At 40.4% G+C, this 27,088-nt stretch overlaps 1 protein-coding gene across 1 annotated transcript in view; it reads right to left on the bottom strand.

The window, feature by feature from the left end:
• Nucleotides 1–27,088, bottom strand: part of dnah7 (dynein, axonemal, heavy chain 7) — a 112,244-nt gene that overhangs the window by 34,612 nt on the left and 50,544 nt on the right. Inside the window, exons 33-49 of the mRNA XM_063888022.1 lie at nucleotides 24,068–24,244; nucleotides 23,754–23,885; nucleotides 21,083–21,304; nucleotides 18,214–18,411; nucleotides 14,818–14,973; nucleotides 14,239–14,407; nucleotides 12,617–12,743; nucleotides 11,890–12,109; nucleotides 10,209–10,835; nucleotides 8,929–9,174; nucleotides 8,551–8,780; nucleotides 7,879–8,209; nucleotides 5,884–6,230; nucleotides 4,858–5,038; nucleotides 4,476–4,661; nucleotides 2,753–2,916; nucleotides 1,429–1,583 (exon numbers count right to left, since the gene is read on the bottom strand). Of these exons, the coding sequence (XP_063744092.1) occupies nucleotides 1,429–1,583; nucleotides 2,753–2,916; nucleotides 4,476–4,661; nucleotides 4,858–5,038; nucleotides 5,884–6,230; nucleotides 7,879–8,209; nucleotides 8,551–8,780; nucleotides 8,929–9,174; nucleotides 10,209–10,835; nucleotides 11,890–12,109; nucleotides 12,617–12,743; nucleotides 14,239–14,407; nucleotides 14,818–14,973; nucleotides 18,214–18,411; nucleotides 21,083–21,304; nucleotides 23,754–23,885; nucleotides 24,068–24,244 (3,868 nt within the window). The remainder of the gene's footprint in view (nucleotides 1–1,428; nucleotides 1,584–2,752; nucleotides 2,917–4,475; nucleotides 4,662–4,857; nucleotides 5,039–5,883; nucleotides 6,231–7,878; nucleotides 8,210–8,550; nucleotides 8,781–8,928; nucleotides 9,175–10,208; nucleotides 10,836–11,889; nucleotides 12,110–12,616; nucleotides 12,744–14,238; nucleotides 14,408–14,817; nucleotides 14,974–18,213; nucleotides 18,412–21,082; nucleotides 21,305–23,753; nucleotides 23,886–24,067; nucleotides 24,245–27,088) is intronic.

Here is a 27,088-nt window from a genome sequence, read left to right as displayed (position 1 = left end):
GCCCAAGGTAACAACACAGTTATTTTCACAGCCAGTGACAGCTGAACTTTCTCTCCAAACGTTCTAAATTTCTCCAAATTGCTTTGGAGCGTTTCTTGTCCTGGTACATCTCATCCAGATTGTTAATATTTCAGCAGATTAATCAGTACTTTCTAGCATTTAATAAGAAGGAGTCGAGCCTATTAAGATATTTGGCAAGAAAACATTGGTTCACAGAGCTAAAATAGAGACTTCTAGCAAAAAAATGTGTAGGCTGCAATACAAACAGCAAGAAACCATGGAACTGTGAAGTAAGAGAGCGTGGAACTGTAGCCTCTGGGGACTATTTGGCTCCCTGCAAGGACCAGCGACTCTCTGAACTGTTAGCCTTGCATACTGACAGTAAGCAAAGACCCAGTGGCTGGTGAGTTCGGTCATTATTTAGATGTCTTTTTAATGGTTGTATAGCTGTCTCTGTCGGTTCCCTTCTCAAACCCCTTACAAATTCTACGATAAGACAAGACAAATGAGTAAACAGACACTGGAATAACCAGCAAAACGATAGTTCTACTGCACTAACATCTGAATATGACCCTGAAAAATGGTACTGCAGAGATTTATTTCCCCTGCACTTGTGTATGATTTACAGTAGTTCATTATACTGATGGTGCAGCAGGCCTGGATAAAAGTCCATTGGAAGATCTCACTCAGAAATACGGTTTATATTAATTCCTCCTCTGCAGAACAGAGAACAAAGAAGAAAAACAATCTTTCCACAGCAATAAAAAGTCCCTGTGGTGAAGGGAGACCTCAGCAGGCGGAAGCAGGAACTGCAACCAAGTGTGTGAGACAAACGCACACAGACTCACTGATGGGATGTAACTAAGCACATTTCCTCAAGTATTGCACTTCTGTATCATTTTTTAAAAGTAATTATATTTTCTTTATACTTCTATTCTAAATGATTTGACTTCACTACATTTATATGAAAGTCTAGTTTTTAGTTACATTTTAGATTAATAACATAATGTGTTTCCATGATATTTGGACTCATTTACTCAGTAGTACACAAAGTATCCAAAATTGGCTCCACATAATAAATAATAACAAAGCATTTCAATATATATTTGTTACTGATAAAACATAACGCACAGCTCTGTTAAAGGGGCCTTTTATGGGTTTTCCCTTTCATACAGTGTTTTATAAGTTGCATGTAAATGGTCAAAAAAGGCTAAAATCCCAAAGACTTTTACTTGTAATAGAGTATTTTCAGACTGTGGAATAAATACACACACACACACACACACACACACACACACACACACACACACACACACACACACACACACACACACACACACACACACACACACACACACACACACACACACACACACACACACACACACACACACACACACACACACACACACAGACAGACAGACTAACCTGGCGTGCCAAACTGGATGCAGTTCTCCAGAGTGCGTACAAAGTCAGCATCACTCAGTTTAATGATATGCAGACTGTTGGCCTTCTCCATGTTTTTCACCCACTTGTTTGCCTGACCCTGGGGATCAATCATCAGGGGCCACCGCCTGGCGTTTCTACACACAGAAACACAAGAAAACCATTGATGATCATGTGGTGCTGCCTTGTCAGAGTGAGAGATCATGTAACTGTTAACCAGGAGACATCAAAACAGCAGGGGGTGTGTAGGAGGACATGAATTGAGATGTAGAGAGGCACAGTCAGACAGCTCACAGTCAGGTGGCACACCAGGGGCCATAGTATTGTGATTCAAAATCTATGTTGCTGCTTCATTTACACAGTCAAGCAGATGCTTTGTGACTTTTTGATTTTTTTGTAAAGCTGCTCTGACTATTTTACTGCAAAGTTGTAAAATACAGTGGTGTCTTTTTTCTTTTTGTATAAAGGCAGAAGGATTTACAGTTGGGAATGTTGAGGGGCCGACATATAGCTTAGTTGGAAGAGCCCGTGACCCATATGCTGGGGCAAGGAGGACCCTGGTTCGAATTCAGCGTTATCATTTTTATTTGTTTTATTATTTATAGGTATGTCTTTGAGTTAAAGGATTTTTTATTGTATTCTATAAATTACTGAAAATGTTGTTGGAATTCAACAGATGCTGGACTGGCTGCCATACATGTAGAGGTAAATAATTAAGAAAAATGTGGAGTGGTCTCTTATTTTTTTCCAGAGCTTTGTTTCTCATGCACAGTGAGTGAGTGACATATAAATACCAAAAACAAATAGAAACCAGAAATCTCCATAAAGATAAAGATTAGCGGAGACCCTTTGGGTTTTGGAAAATAAATCATTGCTTTACCTCTGTATCAGCTGCAAAATCAGAGGTTTCATGCCTCTAAAATGCTTCTATGCTTCTATGTAGAGTGCATTTGAAAGTCAGTTTTCTGTGTTTATGTCATTATGTGTTTTTAGACGCTGGACAGATCTTGTTCAGACCTTTCTGTCATTCAAATCAAGCACAAGTTTATTTTGTACTGCAATGTGAAGCTTTATTGTGAAGCCAAAATAAGATTACATAAAATAAGAGGTACTTCATTAATCCCAAACTGAGATTTTTTAGAGAAAATATAAAATACACGTTGCTTCAACAATGGCTGCCTGTTGGTCGATATTAATCAGATCGGGTGCCTCTGTAGTTGGTGCGTTATACTCTGAAGTCAACATTGATGCTTATTTCCTCTAGAGAGAATGATATGTCAGAATAAAGCGGGTCTTTGAAACTCACGAGATGATGATCCCGTTGTCTATGGAGAAGCTGTCTGATGGGAGGCCAGCGATGGTCCAGGCTCTGATCTTCACTGGATCGCCCAGAGAGTTCATCAGGGACATGTTGGGGGAGCAGGGGATCTCTCTGCTCTTGCAAAGACTCATCCACTCCTCCGTCTGATCCTGCAGAGGAGTACATTCACCGGTAATGACTTCATTTTCTCTTTACTACATGGGCTGAATAAAATACCAACCTGCAAGCAAATGAGAGCATTTGCTAGCGAACAATTCTGTGCACATAAATGATTACTTGTTCACTTTCTAGCTTTAAAAAAGGTATACAAGACGACCTTTAAACATCTACTGAAAAAAAAGTGCCTTTCAGAGGGATCACTTCCCTCCAAGCTGCTCTCAAGCTTTTGATTTTACTGGTTTAGGTTGTAATGAGTATATTAAAGACAGAAAGGGCTGGATTTCCTAAGAACAATATATAGATTCATATACAGTAAGAGTGATTCTTCTCAATCATCACTTATGACCCACTAAAAGGGTGTCTCAGTGTTTGAGACGTGTCTGTGATAGATGTCAGGTTACATTTGAAACACATAACTAATTTTCCTCACATTTACCTAGCTTTCCTTAAATGTACCTTACTTTTTTCACATTTGCTGAAGAAATTCATGTAAAACAACATGTTATAAGGATTTGTTTGCTTTTAAAACAAAGAAATGTGTTGTTTAAATGGTACATCTAAATGTTGAATCTCATTATAAATGTTAAATCCAAATTTAAATATAAAATATCATTTTTAATCTACATGTATATACACTGCCCGGCCAAAAAAAGGTCACAAGCCTGTGGGGGCAGTGCTATGATCTGGGGTTGCTGCAGTTGGTCTGGTCTAGGTTCAGCAATGTTATGTGCCCAAAGAATAAGGTCAGCTGACTACCTGAATATACTGAATGACCAGCTTATTCCATCAATGGATTTTTTCTACCCTGATGGCACGGGCATGTTCCAAGATGACAATGCCAGGATCCATCGGGTTCAAATTATGAAAGGGTGGTTCAGGGAGCATGAGACATGATTTTCACACATGGATTGGCCACCGCAGAGTCCAGACCTGAACCCGATTGAGAATCTTTGGGAAGTGCTGGAGAAGACTTTGTGCAGTGGTCTGAATCTCCCGTCATCAGTACAAGATCTTGGCGAAAAATTAAAGCAACTCTGGAGAGAAATAAATGTTGTGATATTGCAGAAGCTTGTGGAAACGATGCCCCAGCGAATGCGTGCCGTAATCAAAGCTAAAGGTGGTCCAATGAATATTAGAGTGAGTGTCGGGCAGTGTATTAAATGTAAAAGTTAACTTTCAATCGAATTGTTATTTCCAAATCTACATTTTGAAGAGCCTTAATGTTACACTTAAATCAAAAAGGTTTATCTGAACCTTAATGTTAACTTTGAATACTAAATCTAAATGTAAAATAAATAAAAAATTGTTCAGAACAACAGAGTTTAAATGAGCACCACTAGTAGTTTAAAACTCAAGACTAAAAATGTTACAATAGTAGAAATTCCCTTAAGGGGAAAAATTTGAGTGTAAAATTCCCATGTGTCTGCTACTCTTTCACAGTGACACAGAAAGGACTAATTAAAAGTTCTATATAGGTGCAGAGCTTGAAGTAGAAGGAGTAATACATTCTTACAGTTCTGAGTATGCCCCCCCTGCTCCGACAGCTCACCTGTCTGTAGCTGGAGGTGAAGGCTCCCAGGTACGCCACGATGCCGGCTGAGATCAGGATGTCCCCGGTCAGGTTGTTGTAGAGCTCTCCCAGATTGAAGGCCATTTCGCTCCAGCGGGACTTCTCTCCTCCCAGGCCTCCAATAAGCTGCTCGGCTCGCTCCAGCTTCTTACTGCACAGATCCACCTGCAGGACATCCGGGAAGGGGGAGGAAGTCAGTGACCTGTATGGGTTGAGAGTCATTTTTTCTGCCTGGCCTGACTTTTATTGGGCACTGTAGTTACACTTATTCTTTTTCCATTCCATAGCTAGATTTGTTTACCTTTTGAGCACAATGTTAAACCATGAAGAATAAAATTAAGAAATGGGAAAAGCACAAAACCTGATTCTCCAGTTCAGCTTTCTTGTTTTTGTTAGCCTCCAGCGTCTCCTGAAGCTTTGTGAGTTTATCTTGGACTTCTTTGAGAGCAGCCTGTTTTTTTTGGAGGCTGGTCATGGCCACATGCAGCTCCCCCTCAGCCTGCGCCAGCTTCTCCTTCTTGGGAGCCACCACCTTGGCCACCCTGAAGGATGATGCAATAAGCAAACATTAACTTGAGATTCTAGTTCTATAGACATGTATTTAAACCAACAGTGGCTTTTGAAACCAGAGGGTTGTCGGTCAGACCAAGTACAGTGAGTGTGAACGCGCCTGACTATGGCAGCCCCCTGGCTCTAACACCTCTCCATTAAAGCATTTGTATAGGTCATATGTGCACATAGTGTATTTCAAACCTAAGTGTGTAATGCAAATTTCTTCTTGGTAATCACTAAATCTTCTTCTTTAGAGAAAAAAACGCAACCTAGCTAGCCTACATTGGGTTTACATGAATACCTTTAGCTGCAGTTCATGTGACACAGGGTTTTGTCTAAACCTGGTAACAGGGGGCGCTGCTGCCCAAACCCAGAGTTCTTTCAAATGAAGGTGAAAAACCTTTTTTTTTTTACTGCTGCTGTTTCAGAAGTCATCAAACTGAGACTTATCATTACACTTCTGCACTTCTTGCGTCACCCATTGTCTATTTTTAAGTACTTCTTGTTTAATTGATTTATTTTTTAATTATTATGTCTCACTGCTAATGGAAAGCACTTTGAATTGTCTTCGTGCCTGTAATGTCTTAACAATTGTGGATCATGTTTACACTGTCGGAACAATAATGATGTGAACATTTCCCTCTAAATGATCTGCCCCTTGATTTGGCTTGTCATATGAATCACTTCACAAATATATTGTTTACTTGCTCAGGATTTAAAAAATGATTATTCCGGTGTGATTACAAATAACCCAGCTTCATGTTCCTCGCTTAGACGGATGGAATGCACTCTAAAGCTCTGTGTGTGTGCATCGACTGAGAAGAGCATCACTTACATTTCATACTTGTCCATGGCACAGACCCACTTGCACAGGCCTTCAGCTGCAGTGGACGCAGTTCGAATCTTCTCCGGCACAAAGTCTGGGTTGCTGATGTACTTGTTGCGTATGATGGCGATGAAATTGGGTGGGATGTTGTCCTTGTCGTATTCGTGGAGGCTTTGGAGAAACTTCATGTCTCCCAGGAGCTTTTTGGCCGGGCCCCAAAAGTCCTCCACTTTTTTCCCAGAGCCCGAGGGGTCCGGTACGCGGTCTGGCTTGATGCCTTTTAGAATGCAGATGGCCTCCATCACCAGTTTGACAGCTGGGGGTGGGCTCTTCATGGACTTCACCACTGTGATATCCTGTAGATAAAAGCAAAACGTGTCCTCTTTATTATTCTACTCCAGTACGCCTGGCATTTGATTCAGATGTAAGATGTAACTAATGAAGCAGACGTTTGAGTGAGTTCTGGTTAAGTGTTTCTGTAGGTATTTGTAAGCAACTGTGTCTGACAGAAGACTGCTTTTTTATTTTACTTTTTTTGTTATGGATATTTCATCGTTTTGTTATTTTATTTTAAGAAGGGGCACGTTGAATAAGATATCCTTCTCCCTGCTCCTTTCCACCATGTGCTATACAATTTGTGTTAAGTGTACATGTTTTGTTTTAAAATAACTGCCATGTGTGGAATAAACAAATAAATAATATATATATATAATTATTCATAATTCCCAATAGCAATAATTATGAAACATTCATCACAACTTGTAAAGCCGAGTATAATAATAATAATAATAATAATAATAACAATAATAATAATAATAATAATAATAACAACGCATGATTGCTGGTGACTCATTGGCATTTTTCTTGCAATGATCAAAGAGTATTATAATTTCCATGTTGTAAAATAAGACCATCTTTTTATAATGCATTATAATCACTGTGATAAAGCATCATATAGGGAAGTAACTATACATTAAGTGGTCACTGGCTTGCTTTAGGTTGAGTAAAACATACTTGCTATTAGCACATTTGTTCTAAATTGAACATTAAATAATGGCTAATAACATATTATCATGTTTTATTACACAGCTTCGTTGAATGCTCAATTCTGATTGGTTAATACAGAACATGTGACAGACATACAGTTGTATAGACTGCTGTCAAGGACTATAATGACAGTTGCTAAGGAGGATCAAGAAACAGAAAGGAAAGGAGGTTAAAAGACGGAGCGCTGGACGTCAGATAAATCACCAGAAGAAGACAGACAGGAAGTAAACCCTGACAGGAACATGGGATGGGCTCTGTAGGGTTTAAAGACTTGTTAACGGATCAGAAACTGTGAACAGCCTTGAAAAGTTACAGGAAACCTCCATCAGTGCTGTCGTAAAGTTGTTGTCGCAGTTCCAGCCGATGGTGCACCATGGAATTTATTTGTGGAAGAAATACGATCATTTTTGAGTTAATAAAATAATTTCAATTTATACTGGGAGTCTAGTCGTTAGTTTGCTTAGTATCTGGCCGTATAATAGGTGGGGTATTGCGCAGCGAGTTGGTCAATATGGGGAAAAGAACACCTTTCAGGCTGATCCAGAGTTGGGAAGCAGGGGAGTCTTGACCGCCTTGCCGAAATTACCCCTTACTTATAAAGCATCATAAAGGGATTATCAGTAACCATACAGTAAAGGGTCACTGCTTTAGGTAAAGTCAAACATATTTGCAATTCCTTTCTAAATTTAGAAGCAAACACTGACTAATAAGAGTCACAAAATAACAGTGATCATCACCTGTTATAAAAAGATAACAATGTTTTACAGTTATGGCCATTATAATACACTATGAACAGGCAAAGGAAACGTCTGTGAGTGACCAGCAATTATGAAGGATTGTGATTTGTCATCCTATAAGTCAATATAGGGTCAAGTATATGCTTTACAAAGCATTATGAGTATTTGTGAGTGGTTTTAACTTTAATAATGCAGTTCCAAAGGTTATAACTCTGATAACCTGATTGGTGAGAGTGTTCAGGGCAGAAAGCGCAGACTCCAGGATGGGCATTGCTACACCCAGGTCAGCATCGCAGTCGTCCTTGATGGCTTTTGCCGCCATGGCTTGCTCGTTGGCCACGGCCTCGTCCACTTTCACCACCTTCTCCGTCTCCGCCACCTCCACAGACTCGTGTTCGATCACCACCATCATCTCATCCACCTCCTTGCTGGCCACGCGCAGCTGCGGCTGTAGAGCCTCCAGCTCCACCTGCATGGTGGCCACCTGATCCGCAGCCGACTCCAACTTCTCCAGGCCCACCTCATAGCGACGTTTCAGCTTCATCACCTCACTTGGCAGATATGGGAGAGAAGGAAAATATCTTAGATTAGAGACAATGTATTAGATAACTTATAAAGCACTTATTATATTATATAAAAGGATAAAACGAAGTGCTTCACAGACTTAAACAATACTAGCCCCACTATCAGACCATAGACAGAGCCACACATAACTTTGTGAGTATTATAAAGACTGGGGAAAAAAAGGATAAATAACAACAAATAACATTTAACTTGAAGTCAAATTAAAAAGGTGTCTTCTGAAAGAATCCTGTTCTTTTTTGTAAAGAAGCCTTTCAATTTATCTTAGAACAGTAAAAATCAAAGAGCACACAGTCAATCTTAAACTCACGCTCTTTTGGTCTTCAGCAGAGCCTTGAAGGTGGAAATGAGCTCCAGGTATGAGGTTGGGGTGACATAGTTGTGGCGCTGCAATTCGTTCATGAAGCGGTGGGAGAGGTCTATGGTCGAGGTGTGGAAGCTCTTGCACATGTTGATGCAGCCTTCTCGGGACTCATCTGTCATCTCCACATCCTCCAGGAAGCGACAAGCCACTGCCTGCAGGGCATCCTCTGGCCAGGTCTGATAAGCAAGGAAGTTAGCTAAACTGCCAACAGTAGCAACGTATTTTTGCTATAGTTTTCTAGCAACGTCACAACAACTAAATCTGTACCTATTTTGAGTCAAACGCTGCATATCATCTCTTTAATGGTATCATGCCTGAACACACCTGGAACCAGTTAATGGTGCAGCAGTTGATGAGGGCGGGGAAACGTCTCAGCCGGTTCCTGAAGGCGTCTCCGATGGGACTCATGGCCAGCACCACATGCAGCTGCGTGCGACAGCGCTCTACAAACATGTTGAACAGAGACAGGGGGCTGCCGTCTGTCTGCTTGTCGCGCTCTCGCTGGCGGTCCAACACGCGCATTCGCTCACAGATTTCCTGCTTCTCGTCAACGGCAAACAGGTTAGGCACCTGGAAAAGAGAACAGAGGGGTCTGTGTGTGCGTATAGGCCTTAAAATAGAACACCACTTCTCTCTGCATCACTATTCTACAGCCGCGGAAAAAATTAAGAGACCACTTCAGCATTATCAGTTCCTCCGGTTATATTATTACTAGGTATATCTTTGAGTTAAATGATTCCTTTTTTATTGTTTTCTATAAACTACTGACAATATTTATCCATGTTGGAATTCAACAGAAACTGGAATGGCTGCCATACATGTAAACATAAAGATTTAAGAAACATTTGGAGTGGTCTCTTAATGTTTTCCAGAGCTGTATCGACATATACTCTATTTGTCTAACGATGTATTTATCCATCACTCAAAGTAACGATACTACAGATTAAAAATACTCAATCACAAGTAAAATATGCATGGTTCAAAATTATACTCAATACAAAAAGTAATAGCATCAAAATAATATAAAATAATCGACTTTGCATTTGTTCTGAACCACCGTAACAAGCAGTCTAAGCTTGACTACAGCAATATGTATTTCTACTATTTGTATTGTCATTCATTTCTATCTTATTTACATGTTTAAGGAGCTGTCAGCTGTTCCACACTCCAAATGTTATGGCATCAACATATACTTGTCCCAAAAGTAAAAGTACTCATTATGCATTTTGGCATATTTCAGAAAAATATGTATATCAAAGAATTGTACTAAAGTCATTGATGCATTATTGGTGGTGTTTATATTAATTACCTTATTTGCTGCTGAGTAGCTTAACCTTTAATCATATATAATACATTCTCAGTTGATGTATATTATGTGCGAATAATATAACTACATATAAGAGCTTGTGATAAAAGCTGTAAAATCCATGTAGAAGATTAAAAAGTACAACATATTCCTACATAACTTAACCTCAAATGTTGATTTAAATAACTACAGTATTTGAGTAAATGTACTTAGTGATATTCCACCACTGCATACATCCATACTTATTTCTTTGATCTTTTGTCATCGTTAAATTAAATCAACCATCCATCCCCTTTACCTCCCCAGTGTTGAGCAGGTTGCCGATGTCCTCCAGGAATGACTCCCTTTTGATTTGAGTGTCGGTGAAGAGGAAAACGCCGTGAGCGTCCCCCTGTGTGGACTTCATCATAATGAGCTTCAGGTCGTCGTGCCATTCCGTGGTTCCGTAGGTCTTGGAAATCTCCACCTGGAAAAGTTCGGCCTCTGCCATGTGGGCAGCCAACCGCGTGAGAGACTGCCGCCCGCTCCCGCCCACGCCCACCAAAAGGGCGTGGCCGCTCGGCTGCTTCAGGATGCGAGAGATGCGGCACACATGTTCGATGGCAAAGCGGAACAGCACCAGATTCATGGGCGCTTTGCTGATGTTGTTGTACTCCTCCAGGTGTGACTCCACCACCTGTCCCAGCTGGTCCAGGTTGTTCACCTCGCGGTAGTTGCGGTCGTCTCCCTTAGGGTCGTGAAAGTCGCAGAACATGAGGCTGCGCAGGTCGTCCTCTGTGACCTTTCCGTCCTGATCCTGGTCGAGGTGCTGGAAGAGCTGGTGGAAGTTTTCCTTCATGTGGCTCTGAGACACCTCCTGTAAGTGGCCTACAAGCCAGGAGCGATCCGAGTCGTGGACCAGACGATCGTAGTAAACCCTCAGCACCTGAGGATCAACGAGGGAAGAGAGAATGATAAGCAGGGAAAGGTTTAGAGGGATGGCAACACAGAAAATGTCAAAGGAATACCAGTGTGTTCAGACCAAACACTACTAAATTGCGCCAAATTGGCCGCTAGATCTCTTTTGGAGTAATTCCAAACACAAATATTCGCTCTTACTCCAGCTCACCTCCATAGATACCACATACTTACCAAATTGTATTTTTTTAACCAGCTATGACCAAAGTAACTACACTACCAGCTACCAGTCCGGGGTTGATAACTTTAAAATAATAAGGACAGCGACAACAATTTTGGTCCACTAGTTCTGATTGTGTGTGACGTCAGGAGAATCTCAGTTCTGGTAGGCTTTAGAGCAGGGGGTCCACACTTTCTTCATTGAGGTTCACATACAGAAAAACATACTAAGGGCTGGGCCAATCAGTAGAGGTGAGGTATTTTGCCTCACAAGTTACTAAATCAATCAAATGTAGGTCAATTATGCTTGATTCTTGAATATGCTTTAAGAAAAAAAAAAAAAAGCTTAAATAAATGAAACCCTACGGAGAGCTGGGATGTAGCTCTCCGTAGGGTTTCATTTATTTAATTACAAAAAATGTAAGCACTCATTCCTTAAAACAGTAGCTTCCAATTGCTTATAATAAGAGGAAATATGAAGGGTACTTCAACCCTGATATGCAAATACGTTTTTTTTTTATCAACTAAGATTTGCAGGAAAAAAATGTCATCTTTAATTTATTTAATTTATTTGAAAAGTGAGTTTTTATTAAGTCATGAAAACAAATGGTCAACGGGCCGCATTTGGCCCCAGGAAGGTAGTTTGGACACCGCTGCTGACTTTAATTTGATTTGTCAGGTGCATATTTCTCTTTGTCTTTGTATGTATTCGAGAAAAACCTGCTTTGCATTTGTTCTGAACAAACCGTAACAGGCCGACTAAGCTTGACTACAGCAAAATATATTTATACTATTTGTATTTTCATTATTTTCTATCTTATTTACATGTTTAAGGTGCTGTCAGCTGTTCCCCACTCTGTTACCTCATGCACCCAGAGGCGTTTTATGACGCTGGGGTTATCTGCACTCTCTGGACGCGACAGGCAGATGCCCTGGATGACCCGGGAGACATCGCGCAGGTTGAACAGGTAGTGGGACTTTGTGGGCGTTGGGAGCAGGTTCTTGGTCGCCTCTTGGTACACTGACATGGTGCTCCTAACAATCTGAGAGGTCAGGTCTGCGAACAGCTTGGGGAAAGCAAACCTGTAGATGTAAGAGTTAGAATTCAATCAAATAAATGAATACATGAAGTTTATAAGATCAATGTTTTTTATCTTTAAATCAATGGATTCAATAATGTGTCGCCAGAAAGGCAAGAACATTGTTAAAATGCAAGTGATACTTCTGTTTGCAGGAGAGATTAGGTTGCTTTTAATCCATTCTAACACATTTGATTAATTTTGCTCTCTACGGGTAACGCTGTAGCAGTAAGTGAGGAGTAAAAGCCCTTTAATCACCTAATTAATGAGAAAAACTAACAAATGATAAATAATTGTTGGATATCTTACATTTATCCTCCTTACTGTAGGCCAAATGATTTACGGTAAGTCATTATTAGACCCAGAAACACTACCTAAGGACTTCAAACAGTTTTGGGTTGAAGCCCACGAGGCGTTAGAGCAGCTAAGTGGATTCTGAATATCCCTAAACATTGGGGAACATTTGGGGAAAATGACCTTAGAAATCAAGCAAGCTACTGTGCGTAGTTACCGTATGGTGAAATGCCAGTCTGAGATCCTGGAGAAGATTGTATACATGGTCTTCTCATCAAAATCATTAATGGTAAGCATGTTGAAGTGGCGCAGGTAGCGCGGCGTGATGGGGTTCCTCCCTCCGCCTGAACAAGCAGGGCGAAAAAACAACAACTTCACTGAAAAAGATAACACATCTGATGAGTATGTGTTAACCTTTTTTTTCCTTTAGGGTGACTTTTGGCTCAAGACAATTTGCCAAAACAATTTAAGGTAAAGCTACGAATGTTCTACTTGATATTTGTTTTAGAATAATACTGTTATTTCAGTTTAACACTGCAATAAAGACTACATGACAATACTGTATATTACATGAAATGTACAATTAGCTGATGCTCTTATTGAGACTGATATACCAACCACACTGATTGATATACTGAACAATTTGGGGCAAAGTATCTTGCTGAAGGCGTTGGGGATGGAACCACTGACCATCTTAATGGTGGATCAGCGAATGAACCCCAAAAACGTTTTTCCCTCATGCTCTAAATAATGTTATAATATTCAGGTAACCATATTCAACATTTCTGCATGTTTATCTGGACTTACAGTAAACTAGGTGTATGTCTGAGGGTGTCTTAAGGAATGTTTGAGGAGCATTTACAGACATTTGTTCCTACTAGCTATGGTCTGGTGATGTTGCAGATACACAAGTTTACACCGGCACATTGATAGATCATTGTAGCTAACTAATATCATTAATACAGCAAGGGTCAAAGTTAAATCCTTACTATCATGATGGTGAAAAGGTGCTATATGATTTAAAATAAGGGTTAAATACAAAAGGAGCCTCCTTCATTGTTTCCCTGGTGTGGGTTCAGTGTTCCCCACAGCTGTAAGAAAATGAAAGACAACTATAAACCGCAGCAGAGACCGAAGCTTTGAGGGCACCCGAGTGTGGCCCCCCCATCCCCTCCCTTGCTCTCTCTTGCAGCTGTCGCAGCCAGCTGCCTCAGCTGACATGGATGCTTTGTGTTTACACTAGTAGTTGCAGAGGTGGAAGTGGTAAACACTTGTAAACACCTCAAGGCAGTGAGGGGCTGCACAGAGCAGCAGCCAGTGGTTAGTGACACTGACTCCACAGCCCTTCAGCAGCACTTTAGAGAAGAAAAAAAGATCACTAGAATGAATGCCTTTTGTCACCTTCTGTCAATCTAGGGCTTTGATATCATTGATGTGACAATAGAATGGTGAAGAAATGAGTCCTAAAAAAATCAGAACTGAGTGAGCATTATGCGACTTCCGGTTAGCTCTATTTGAAGTCAATATTTTTTTAATGGGTTGTTCATTAGATGCCCGAAAAAAGGTCTACAGTAGAACCTATTTAAATTTTGTTCTACGACATAAAAAGCTTCAGTTCATACCCCACTGAAAAATGACTGCAACTTCAATTTGACATGATTACCACCTGCTAACAAGTGACCACGTGAGACGACTAAACGCCACCAAGCCAAACATTAGCCGCCTTTAGCTAACCGCCTTTAGCTAAGTGGTGGTGGAAAAATATCATCGCTTTTTGTCGTGAGAGCCTACAGCCTACAGAAATATGTCATCACTGCACCACTGTATATTCTTACTCACCTGGGGGTCCCATAGCGCAGATGACCTGGATATCCACCAGGTGGATCATGGAGCAGTCCCTCAGGTCGTACCAGTTCCAGTGGTCCAGCCACTGGCGAAGCAGCTCCACGGGGGGCTGGGCACCGTAAACCTCCCGGGCCGGCATGTTCACATCATCCACAAATATCACCTGATGGTCATATATAATATTAGGATATTTGGGATATGATTACTTACAGAGAAAGCACAATGTTTGTTGTTTAGAGGCAGTTTGGCGCATGTGGCTGAGTGGGTAAATGGACGTCTACAAATCAGAGGGTCAGTGGTTTGACCTTGTAGTCAATATGTCGATGTGCTCTTGGGCAAGATGTTAACCCATAATTGCTAGGCATGAAGCCAACTACAATATTGAAGTGTGTAGAGTTGCTTTGGATAAAAGCATCGGCTAATGTACAAAAAAAAAAGATTTACAAATGGACAAAAGGACTGCAAATCTTTTAAAATGTCACAAATTTAGTGACCCATTTAGTGATATGATTAAAAATTGAAGAAGGCATAACCAACATAAGACGTCATATGAACATAATAACGGGGGTTTACCATTTTCTTCCCCAACGGGGGGCCATATACTCCTTTGCGCCGCTTGTCCAGCTTGGACATTATAATGTTTTGTGTCTGTGCCGCTGTGGTCTGGGCTGAGAAGTTGATGAATAATGGGCTGTAGACATCCTTCGTCAGCTGGTTCAAGAGAAAGTCCTGAGGAATAAGAAGTTGGAAATATAAACATATTGTAGCTTATCATCAGATCTCATAGTACAGCTTTCACTTGAGCTAAATGCTAATGCTGTGGAAAATCTATTTATTTATAAGTATTTTCACACTCTATTCTGAATTACCATGCCAAAGAGCCTGTTCAGGTAGAGTACACATTAAATGATAATTTACAGAGTGATCCTGGCAAATGGTTGTGATAAGCTTTGTAATCTAATTAAATGTGGCATTTAGTGTGTATTTCATTAAATCAGAACTGGATCGCAGTTCTAATCCCTGAAAGTGACTTTGTAATGAAGTGGGGAATTAGTTGCCCTCTGAGGACAGAATCTTAAATAATGTTCTGCGTGTCAATTTATTTTCTGATTTGGGTTTACAAAAGGGCATTTTACTTTGATGCTTAATAGGATTTTATGAATATTCATTGGATAAAATGCCCTTATGGCAAACGGCCTTCACTTTTATAAGAGCAGAAAAAGGAGAACACAGTGTAGGATAATCTGTTGTTTATTATGCTGCTGTTTCTATGTACAGTATGTGTGTGACTGTGTGTGTAAAAACATCTTGTAGGAGACATCTATGTTTATCGTTAGCATTCATTTCTCTAGTTAGATCATGCAATATCGTATATTAGCGGTACAGGGTTTACAAATAGGGTCTTAGGTGACAGGAAAAGGTGGGCACAGGAAGAGTGAGAGCACACCGTTCTTACCAGATGCAGCAGATGCTAACAGCAGCAACCAAACAACTCACAGGCAGAATCAAACCTTGCTATTGTGCAACCGCTATGACCGTAGTTTGTGTCTCATGTATTATTGGAATTTGCAAATAAATAACTGGGACATTTAAAAGGCCATTTCACATTTAGTTAGGTTAAAAGTGCAATATTTGCCTCAAAATTTGATGGAATTAGCATAAATGTAAATATGTAAGTAAAGAACTAATATGTCAAATTGTACAGTAGTTAATAAAATGTACATTATTACAGTCCACCACTGATCAGCCTCCTTTTGTCTAGATCAGTGGTTCTCAACTTTTTTAGTGCCCCCTATCCACTATCCAGGTACTTTATCGCCCCCATCACATAAAATGCAGGCTAATCGTATCCCCTGAATTCTATTGTTGATTATAATTCTGTTTGTATTATTATGATTATTATTCTTAGTATCTATTATTTATATTACATATTGATTATGTTAATTAGTATTCTCTAAATGCCTCCTGGGGGGTGCCCTCACTGAGAACCCCTGGTCTAGATCATCCAGTGGCAAGGTTTCTCTTTGCCTCCCTCAACAGCGAGTAAAGGAGCCTGGTGTAAAGATGTCTGACTGTACTGCTGGTGATGTCATAATCTCTTGGTCTGCTCTGTAACTCCAGCCATGGTCTGCTGCTGGAGGCTTGGGATGAGCAGGCAGGAAGTGGAGAACAAGGCAGCTGATCTCTATTCACCCCAGAGTCTCAAGTTTGAGCAAACTAATGAATGAACTAATGAAGCAGAGTGAAGGAGTGGGGGGGTAAATCCTTGATATAAATAGCTGAAGGCCTGCTAGGATGCTCAGTATTCCTCCAAGGTGGCCCCTTTCACACCTGGTGAGTAGCCGTGTTGCTTTCAAATGATTTCCACACTATATGAGGCCTGGACTACACTCATGCTACGGAAAGGTGCTGATAGTAGCAGAGGAGGCTTTGGTTGAAAATACCAAATTCTGAATGGATTCACAGCGTGTGTACATGAATGCAACTCAACAATGCTCATTTGTTATGTACTTAATACTGTAGGGGCGCATACCGGTAATAACGACACACACACACACACACACACACACACACACACACACACACACACACACACACACACACACACACACACACACACACACACACACACACACACACACACACACACACACACACCTGTGTTGTATTATTCGTTTTACTTTGGTCTTCCTTGGTATGTTGTTATTTGTTTCGGCCTAGCTTTGTGAAATTGTCTTTTGTCTGTATAAATGACAATATTTTTGTTTTCATCTGTCCTGTAATTACTTCGCTCAATAAACAGTAAAAAAAAAAGGTTGAGGTGATTGTCCATAGGTAGCTCAATAGGAAAATGTTGGTGTATGGATCCCAGTTCTGTTGCAAGCAGACTGATTCCCATTCCCTCAATTGTTTCCTGCTATCCAGCTGGTCTAACAGCTAGCTAGATAGCAAATGTCCACGTAAACAATAAAGGCTGCAAAATGTGCCTAGTAAGAAAGGAAAGGTATTTAAAGTTGTGTTGTCCTCGTTTATCACAGCAGAAACATTGGTCAACCTAAAGGTCCCCTATTATGCAACATGCCCTTTTTGCTGTCTTTTATACATAAATATGTGTCCCCGGTGTGTAAGGAGACTCAAAGTGTCAGATAATACAACCCTCTCTCTTTTCCTCCTTACCCACACATCTAAAAACGGGGGTACAAACAAGCTGATCCAGATTTGCTTTCCTTATGACATAATAACCGAAATGTGGGCAGGCTTTACATTGAACTCCTGGCAACGACCCGCCCACGTGACACTTCCCAACCTATCGTCCCCCATATACAGTCGCGAGCTGAATCCCCTCTGCAGCACCTCTGTGTGTCTGTGTGTTCAGCAGGATGTCTGCAGGAGGGACTTAGAGTTGTTATATAATACATATAATGTCTCTGTTCTAGTGGTAAACACTGAGAAGTGTTTCAGAAATAATGCTTGATGTGGTTTGGAACATAATATGGGATTTAATCACGGCAGCGTCTAGCAGAGAGCTGCATGACGCTGCAAAGGGGCGTGGCCAGCTTCAGCTTAGCTCAAATTTAAAGCTACAGTCACAGAATCAGCACTTCAGGAACAGGGCTGAAATAGAGGAGGATGAGGCATGCTACAATGGGGGATCTGTTTGGTATTTAGAGCAAAACACTTCACAGACAAGTTTTGTATAGATATTTCCCTACAATATATTGTTCAAATATAGCATAATAGGATAAGGGAATAATGACAAAGTACGTGTTAAAATAAAGTCACTGTAACTCTACAATGTATAGAGTGAAACCTCCTTTTAAAGAGGTGTATTTATCTGTTCACTTATCAAAATGAATGTTAAGTAACTATTGCTGATAGTGGTGCATCTGCATAATTCTCAATTTGAAGAGCTTTCTGCTCAACACAAACAAACATACTGCTTTCTTAGTTTTACATGCATGAACTCACTGTGATGTAGACACTCTTGCCAGTCCCGGTGGGGCCGATGAATATGGTGGGTTTCTGGTGGGTGATGAGCAGCTCCATCAGTGCCATGTAGCGCACCGTGTTCTCAGTGGGCACGATGATCTCATTGAACTGCATGTCTTTGCACAAAGGGGGAGCTGCCTTCAACTGATCCGTCCACAGCTCCCACCGGCCCGGACCCTGGAGAGGGACAGAAAAACAGGTTCAGCATTTGAGATATTAACGTTCATTGTGCTTCCATTCAATAAAAACACTTATGATGACTTGGAACTCCTATCTTATGTGACCCAATTATACCAATTACCTGTAAAAATATGAATAATCAAATTCCTGGCAGTGACCATACCAACTATTTTCCTAAAACCAAGTTGTAAGAAATTATTGACCGCTGCTAGAATATTCGCCCAAATATAAAACCTTAAACAATTATCTCGCCCAAAACAATGTAGTATGGAATATAACCACGATTATTAATAATATTTATTGTAAAATAACTATAACATTATCACAGTATAGAGGGACTGAATACATACACGTTTTTGCAACCTGTATTCTATTTTTGTATTTTGTAGAGTATTGTAAGTTGATAATGTTGCAATAAAAAAATGAATGATCAACAAATATATCACAAAGATTTGATTTACTATAAGGTTGTTTTTCCTGCAGCAGTCAGACTTTACAACCTTTTTTGAAAACAGACTAAGAAGAAGAATGTTTCAATTTTACTTGATATGGGGGAACTGCACAGAATTGTTTTTATTTTTGCTTTGAACACAATGCTATGTTTAATATATTCCATGATAAAATAAGAATATACAAGCAGCCAATTCATGCAGAAACAAAAAAATAATATACAGTGGGGAGAACAAGTATTTGATACACTGCCGATTTTGCAGGTTTTCCCACTTACAAAGCATGTCTGTATTTTTTATCATAGGTACTCTTCAACTGTGAGAGACGGAATCTAAAACAAAAATCAGAAAATCACATTGTATGATTTCTAAATAATTAAGTTGCATTTTATTGCATGAGATAAGTATGTGATCATCTACCAACCAGTAAGAGTTCCGGCTCTCACAGACCTGTTAGTTTTTCTTTAAGAAGCCCTCCTGTTCTCCACTCATTACCTGTATTAACTGCACCTGTTTGAACTTGTTACCTTTATAAAAGAGACCTGTCCACACACTCAATCAAACAGACTCCAACCTCGCCACAATGACCAAGACCAGAAAGCTGTGTAAGGACAACAGGGATAAAATTGTAGACCTGCACAAGGCTGGGATGGGCTACAGGACAATGGGCAAGCAGCTTGGTGAGAAGGCAACAACTGTTGGCGCAGTTATTAGAAAATGGAAGAAGTTCAAGATGACGGTCAATCTCCCTCGGTCTTGGGCTCCATGCAAGATCTCATCTCATGGGGCATCAATGATCATGAGGAAGGTGAGGGATCAGCCCAGAACTACACGGCAGTACCTGTTCACTGACCTGAAGAGAGCTGGGACCACAGTCTCAAAGAAAACCATTAGTAACACACTACGCCGTCATGGATTAAAATCCTGCAGCGCACGCAAGGTCCCCCAGCGCATGTCCTGGCCCATCTGAAGTTTGCTGATGATCATCCGGATGATCCAGAGGAGGAATGGGAGAAGGTCATGTGGTCTGATGAGACAAAAATAGAGCTTTTTGGTCTAAACTCCACTCGCCATGTTTGGAGGAAGAAGAAGGATGAGTACAACCCCAAGAACACCATCCCAACCGTGAAGCATGGAGGTGGAAACATCATTCTTTGGGGATGCTTTTCTGCAAAGGGGACAGGACGACTGCACCGTATTGAGGGCAGGATGGATGGGGCCATGTATCGCGAGATCTTGGCCAACAACCTCCTTACCTCAGTAACAGCATTGAAGATGGGTCGTGGCTGGGTCTTCCAGCATGACAACGACCCGAAACACACAGCCAGGGCAACTAAGGAGTGGCTCCGTAAGAAGCATCTCAAGGTCCTGGAGTGGCCTAGCCAGTCTCCAGACCTGAATCCAATAGAACATCTTTGGAGGGAGCTGAAAGTCCGTATTGCCCAGTGACAGCCCCGAAACCTGAAGGATCTGGAGAAGATCTGTAATGGAGTGGTGGGCCAAAATCGCTGCTGCAGTGTGTGCAAACCTGGTCAAGAACTACAGGAAACGTCTGATCTTTGTAATTGCAAACAAAGGTTTCTGTACCAAATATTAAGTTCTGTTTTTCTGATGTATCAAACACTTATCTCATGCAATAAAATGCAAATTAATAACTTAAAAATCATACAATGTGATTTTTTGGAGTTTTGTTTTAGATTCCGTCTCTCACAGTTGAAGAGTACCTATGAAAAAAATGACAGACTTCTACATGCTTTGTAAGTGGGAAAACCTTCAAAATCGGCAGTGTATCAAATACTTGTTCTCCCCACTGTATGTAAACGTCAGACAAAGATACGAATGCGCATTTTTTCTTTTCCAGTGTCTGAGGAAAAAGAAGATTGAATACAGGAATGCCTCTCTTTTAGTTTAGTGCCTGATATCTGATCAAGAGGAGGAACTCTTTATTTGTAGTCAGCTATTGTGATTTCAGAATCATTTAGTCTTTAAGCAGGTAGCATAGAGCCTGGCACATTCCTGCATCAAGAGACTGCACCTAGTGTATCTCCCTCAGGCTAGAGGACCAGCTGTCCATGACGTCCCTCTGAACCTTACGGTGGCGTCTGTATTATTAGGATTCTAAACAAGTATTTAGTATATAGTTATTTAAATATGCTCACAAATGGAGAATTGGGCAGAACTGACTGTAGCTCTAAATTAATTTCTACTACAAGTCGTACCTCTTTAATGAAGCGATACTGGTAGACTGTTTCCTCAGCGGGCAGCGGCACCGTGAGCTGTTTGGGTGGAGCCTCGGCGGTGGCCAGGATGCCGTGGCTGGCACGGGTCTCCTCACTCAAAGGGCCGCTCAGTACCTCCCTGACCACGGCGTCAAACTTGACCCGACCCGGATCATCACAGCTGGCGCCCACTGACCACACCAGGCAGAACACGAAGATGCCCTGTTGGAAAGGAAATTACAAAAAAATATGTGTAAAAAATGTATAAGTGGTCCATGAAAACAGATATTAAAAATCCTTGGTGACAGTTAAAGAAGAATGTTACCTAAGTATAATATGTAGTTTAAAATGCTTGCTATTGCATACACTTTGGGGTTCTTGCAACATATTTATGGGCCTTTAACAAAAACCGAAGAACAAACCATGAGACAAACACAGTGTACAGGAGCTAATGTATTTGTAAGCTAAATGTCATTAAAAAAAATAACTTGAGTAACGTGACAGTTTTTTAAAGGCCATATTATGCTAATTTATAGCTTCATATTTGTACTTTGTGCCTCTACTGGGACGTGTCTCCATGCTTTAATGTTCAAAAATCTCTTTATTTTATCCGACACAGGGATTATAGAGCATTTAGACAGCAGCTGTCTAAATGCCTTAAACAATGATCAGATGACTTTGAGACAAACACCAGAATCCACACAGGAGCGAGGTTTTTTTGGAGAAAAAAACCAGCAGGAATACTGCAGGATTTTGAAATGGCTCATCACGAGGCTTAGCGGCCTCATGATGGCTCCTGCTGTTAGGTGGCTGATTAATTCAACACTGTGATAATCAGTGGCTGAGAAACATGGGAGCGAGGGTTGAAAGGCATTCATCAGCGTGCCACATGGGGATAATAGCAGTGCTTTCACAAGAGAGGATTCAGAGACAAAAAAAATCCATGGGAACTCAGGAAGGGGGCACAGGAAAGGACTCATCTCATCAAACTTTTTCCACTCCTGTGCGGAGGCAGAATGCATAAATGGAAAACTGCAAGCTTTCTGGTCATTATTGAATCTGAGTTTACTGTTTCCTAAAATAAATGTGGATGTGTTTTTAAACAATAATGCAAGAGCCAATGACAAAGTTCATTATTATGATATCAGTTCTCAAATTGAGTTGTTAACTCCTTGTTTTGATTGAAAAAAGCTGAAAATACTGGAGTCTGAATGAAGCTGAAAATAACTAAATGACAGGGTGTCCAATGTTCCCTTTCAATTAGTAGTACCTCAGAAATAATGGAAATTGTTATTTTCTATTCCATCAACAGTATTTTTATTTCTTTTCAAAAAGACAATTTTCTCTAGCTAGGCTGCTTGTGATTTAGACATTGGCCCCGTGGATGTATTATGAAAACTGCACACATGGTTGTGGGAGGGTCCCGGTTAATCCTTATAAACAATGCTCAGTGGTGCCTGAAGCCAAATTGGCTTGACTTTGGAGAAAAAAAAAATACTTTGATCTTTCACATCCATATTTACTGCATACTGGGAAGGTAATTCAGTTTTAACAACAGCTTGATTGACACAATTTGGAAACTGGCGATTTGGCTTTCCTATCGTCTACATATGGTTCATGCAATTTAGATTTACAATATATCTGGTACAAATGGCTTTTGTAAGTCCATATAGTAGAGAGCTGTCTTTTGTACGGACTTACTGTGGGTTTCTCTTGCTATTCAACAGAGCAAACCACCACTTTACTCAATCAGTAAGTCTTAGAGGTCACCAGCACCAGAGTGAATGTATTGAACACATCTACAATCAGATAATTCTCTTTAATTAAACAAAGACAAAACAGGTGCAGTATTATGTTTGGTTTAAATTCAGCAGTAAGCCTCCAACAACGGAGCAAGACAAAAAACTAATAATGATCATGGACTTAATTTCAACTGCCACCTTAAGATAATTACAAAGTAAGCCTGTTATCAACTTAAGAATATATAAAAGATTAAAGGACTTTCTTCTTGGCAGGATTCAAGGAACTCGTCAATGCATTTATCTTCAGTAGACTCGACGACTGTAACAGTGTAAAACATCTATTAGAAGTCTGCCGCTGATTCACTGGCTGCTGCTCGAGTCTTCACTAACACCAAACAAATGGATCACGTCTTTTTGTTCCTAAAACTATTGATTTTGTTGGTTAATAAAGTACCACATGGTTTAAGGACAATATATTTGTGACTAAATTAATATATCCAGAATGCTCAGGTCACCTGGGAAACTGATCATGAGGAAGTGTCCATTGATCTATATATCTATGTTTAAGTGTATTTTAATTACCTTTGGTGATGTTTCTTATGCACTGTGTCTCTATGATGTTTTATGTAGTTCTTGAAGTCTTGAATGTCTGCTTGGTATTTCTACTCTGTTGTGGTTTGACTTTTGTGTTAATGACACTGTAACACATTGACTAATTTTGCAGGAAGGCTGAATCAACCTTCATACAATTGGACATTTACCATTTAGCTCTTGTGAAAATGTATGTGTTGGACTTCATTTATGACATTTCCCTTGTCTTGATAACCCATCGAGGTAGTTTTGTGATGCTGTAGCCACTCTTGGTTTTAAATAATAAATTAAAGTATCTTATTGTTAAGTAGCAGTAGAAGTAGCTGTTTTCCACAAACCTCCAACCAGGAGCAAACATCGTTTTCATTCATGCTCTTCATCTTTGCTTCATCTTGGAACTCATCCATCATACAGTCCATCAGATTCATCAGGGACTTCACTAGATTGGTGTCAGAGGTCGGGGACAGCTCCTGAAAATGAAAAAAAACATTCAAACTCAAAGGAGGGATTCAGAAACCTAAACTATTTCAAAACCATGATATAATTTATCAATGTGACATTTAAGCATTTTTGTAGATGGCAGGAGAAATACTTAATTTTTTGGAGTAACAAGCTGGAAAATAAACAGTATTCCCTAAGGATGTTTCAGCACCTTGGTGGCCTTTCGAATGAGCTGCAGGCAGGCTGGCAGTATGCGGTCGAAAAGGCCGGTGATGAGCTCTTTGTGCGCTGCATTGACTGTGGTGGGCAGGGTATTGAGCCAGGACAGCAAGAGGGGCCGCCAGCCCAGCATATGGGGCTCCATGTAGATCATACCACAGCGAGACACCTGTCACAAACAAATCACATCAGAAAACACATCTAACCCACTGGTACTTAACATAAAGAATAATCAATTGCAGTACATATCTTAACTAATGGACACAACTATCAGACCAGTACTGAGAATTGCAACAGGATCATTATCAGTAAGTTATTGGATGCAATACTGTAAATGATGTCTAGTATCAGGGCCATGCCTAAACCAAACCTCTAAAAACGTGCAATTTATGAAGTACTTATTTGAGTCAACACATCCACCCTCGTTTGTTCCCAAATTCAAAACCTAGCCTCATTTGTCCTCCATTTGCATTCTTACCCCATCTTTACCCACTCCCCTCATCCTTTCTTACCTCCCTATATCCTTTCATCCCTCCCTATATCCCTTCATCCCTCTCTCCCCACATCTCTTCAACCTGTTCACCCCTCTCCCTAGTTCCCCTTTCAACCCTCGCTTCCTACATCCCTTCCTCCTTTCATCCCTCCCTCTTCACATCCCTTCATCCCTCCCTCCCGATATCCCTTCGACCAACATCCCTCCCTGCTGACATCCCTTCCGAGCTTCATAATTCCCTGCCTAAATTCATTCATCCCTTCCTTTTGACATTCCTTGACCGTTCATCTCTCCCTATCTACATTCTTTCGACACTTGATCCCTGCCTCCTTACATCTTCTCAACCATTCATTCATCCCTATCTCACTAAATTCCTTGAACATTTAGCTCTCCCACTTTAGTTCCCTTAATCCATTAATCCCTTCCTTGCTTGATCCCTTTATCCCTCCCTCTCTAAAGCAATGAATCCATTCATCCCTTCCTTCCTTCATCCCTCCCTCCTTTTTGTATCTTGGTGTAACATTAAGCTGTCTGTTTTTTTTGCTGTAACAAATGAAAATGTCCCCTCTGTGGAACGAATAAAGGGATTCTGATTGTGATTCTCCCTAAATCTATTAATCCATTCATCCCTCACACCTGACATCTCTTCGCCTGTTCGTCCCTAGCTCTCGACATCCATTTCCCCTTCATCACTTCCTATGTACATTCCTTTGACCTTTTATCCCTCCCTTCCTACATCCCTTCAACAATTCATTCCTCCCTTGACACATTCCTTGACCATTCATCCCTCCCTATCTACATCCCTTTGACCGTTCGTCCATCCCTTCCCACATCCCTTCATCTATTCATGCCTCTCTCTAAGGATCCATTCTTTGATTCCTCCATCCTGCCCTTCATCCCTCACTCCCTTCATCCTTACATCTATCCCTCCCTACATCCGTTCTACCCTTTAGCACTTCTTCCCTACATTTGTATTGACGTTTCATCCCTCCCGCCCCATATCTCTTCATCCTTTTCTCACCATTTCCCTTCATCTTTCCCTCCCTACATCTATTTGACCATTTATCCCTCCCTCCCTAAATCCCTTCACCCTTTCTTACTTTATCTCTTTCTATGGAATCTGATTCATACTTTTTTGCCCTATTATAGATACAGTCTGGGAGCTTGTATTCAAATTGGGCAGGAAGACGTCTGAAATGGAACCCCCCACTCTGCGTCTGACTCTGCCTTGTCTTCAGTTCGACCTCCCTGATCCTTTTTTCCCCTTACATTCATCACATTTAATACCTCTTGCAATTACATTTTGAAATAACATAATGTTGTGACATAGCCCTTGCTTGACATTGTATCATTTATAGAGTTCAACAGAATAGTTAAACTATATTTTTCATACTGGTACATTCTGTAAATGAGTGTGTGCTGATACCATCTCTAATGAATTCCAGATAACTATATTACAATCTTTCTTAAAGAGAAGCTTTTAATGAGATCCCGTAGCTCCAAAGGAATAGCTTCAGGAAGGAGTAAGAACAAAGAATAAAGACCAGCAGAGATGGGATATAATGTATGAGCTGAAGCTGAAAGAGATGTGCAGATGTGACAGGAGAAAAAAAAGAAGTAGAGTGAGGTTTTAAAATGAAGGCGGAAAAAAAATGAGAAAGTGAGAAAGAGATGGGAAATAACGAAGAAAAAAAAGTAAGAGAGTGCACAAAAGGATCCATCTCAGAATGGGGAGTTCACTGTGATCAAAAATGTTTATGCCTCTGTATTCAGCATGATGAAAGGAACAGATGCAGGCTATAGAAAACAGACATCTGTTAATAAGAAGAGTAGAGCCAAGGAGGTGCAAAGATATCCTCTCAAGGCATCTATGTATAGCAATCATGAGCCTTTGTTACTGCCTGACAACGAAGAACCATATGGTGTAAGTAAAAATTACAAAAAAACTTTTGTGAACTGCAAAACATTGGATTGCCGTTGATTTCAAAAGGATTTCAAAAGGTGCCTTATCCCTGGGATATATTTGTTAGCAACGGTTTGAGTTAATTTATCAAAGAGTGGTGGATATTATTGAAGTTATGACCTCTTGGTAAATGTTATCATAGGCTATTAAAAGAAGTGGCTTGTGCTTAGAACACTTCTCACTTAACCCAAGACTTGTAGCAGTAAAATAACTGTACTGCAAAGGGAAATACACTATAACAAATCTGAGAAAACAGGGGAAATGACCAAATGAAACAAAAAGGTGTACAGACAGGGGAAATGGGAAGGAATTTATTATGTATTATGTTGGGGGAAATGAGGTGAACATCTGGCAGATCATTTCTATAGCCTGTTTTTTGGAGCTGCAAAGATATTAGCTTGCATTGAGTAATTCAGCATTTTGGTGATGTAATTGACTGCTCTTTCTCTACAATATACAGTATATATTGCAGGTTATTTATTGATGCCTGGCAAATACCTTTAGAGAGGATGATTGTTGATGTGTTACTGTATAAACTAGCATATACTTTATCAGTG

The sequence above is a fragment of the Eleginops maclovinus genome, chromosome 7, assembly GCF_036324505.1.
Source record: "Eleginops maclovinus isolate JMC-PN-2008 ecotype Puerto Natales chromosome 7, JC_Emac_rtc_rv5, whole genome shotgun sequence".
In the NCBI taxonomy this organism is placed as follows: domain Eukaryota; kingdom Metazoa; phylum Chordata; class Actinopteri; order Perciformes; family Eleginopidae; genus Eleginops; species Eleginops maclovinus.
Note: the sequence above shows the minus strand (reverse complement) of the source record. Positions and strands in the feature narration are given on the sequence as shown.